Source organism: Octopus bimaculoides, chromosome 16, assembly GCF_001194135.2.
Source record: "Octopus bimaculoides isolate UCB-OBI-ISO-001 chromosome 16, ASM119413v2, whole genome shotgun sequence".
Taxonomy (NCBI): Eukaryota; Metazoa; Mollusca; class Cephalopoda; order Octopoda; family Octopodidae; genus Octopus; species Octopus bimaculoides.
In genome coordinates, this window is record NC_068996.1 from 741,209 (window position 1) to 742,158 (window position 950).

A 950-nucleotide genomic window follows, 5' to 3' on the forward strand; every position below is an offset into this window, starting at 1 on the left:
GGTCATATTGCCAGTTTAGCCAATAAAAACACACGCACTGTATATTTGGTGTTAATTTGCTTCAGCTTTATATTACATTAATATATATTGGAAGGTTTGGAAGTGATGTACAGAAATTATATTATAGAAAAAAAAAACTAGTGTGTATATATATATATATATATATATATATTATACAACCATACATACATACACATATAATGCATATATATACATATATACGTATATATATATATGCATACACACACATATATACATACATAGAGAGGGTTCCTAATTGTATATATTTATTGTGGTTGTTTGTTATTTTCCTACATTGTAAGATATTTGATATTTTATGTTAAATTGCTAAATGTATATTGAGTTGAACTAATTTGAAAATAACTCTTGAATTTGTTAGTCTATGTAGATTTTGCCTTTTCATATTTCATACAAACTGCCGTATAAATTTTTATTTATGTGATTTATATAATAAATGTGTTTATAATGTTATTGGGTATCAAAGCATTTTGTTATTCATCTACGATCTTTTCACTGATACTCTACTCAATGTATTTCAGATACTCTGAAGTGGGTTATCAGTGACCAGGTCGTAGATGTTCGAAGTAAGATTTTTATACTTAATAATATATGTACAATTATTGTGTCATAATTACAAATACGTAATTAAGTAAACTGAATATAACGTTGTTTGTCCGTTTCTAAACGTTTGCAAGGATTCCACAGTTAAATTATATAATATGCGCACGACTGCACATAAACGTACGCATATATGCACAAACAAAACACACACATACACGTGTTTGCCTATAGAAATTGTATATGTATTTATGTACACACGTAGTTGCATGAACGCACGCACACACATACGCACACATACATAAATACACTCATATATTTATACACATATAACTGCAAAGATATATGTATATATATATATATATATATAT

General features: G+C 26.8%; 1 protein-coding gene across 2 annotated transcripts in view; it reads left to right on the forward strand.

The window, feature by feature from the left end:
* LOC106873941 (homeobox protein OTX2-like) overlaps positions 1-950 on the forward strand; it is a 170,970-nt gene that overhangs the window by 29,562 nt on the left and 140,458 nt on the right. Inside the window, 1 exon segment of one of the 2 annotated variants that reach the window (NM_001323788.1) lies at positions 561-605. The exons of the other annotated variant lie outside the window; for it this stretch is intronic. Coding sequence (NP_001310717.1) covers positions 561-605 — 45 coding nt within the window. 2 annotated transcript variants of the gene reach the window in all.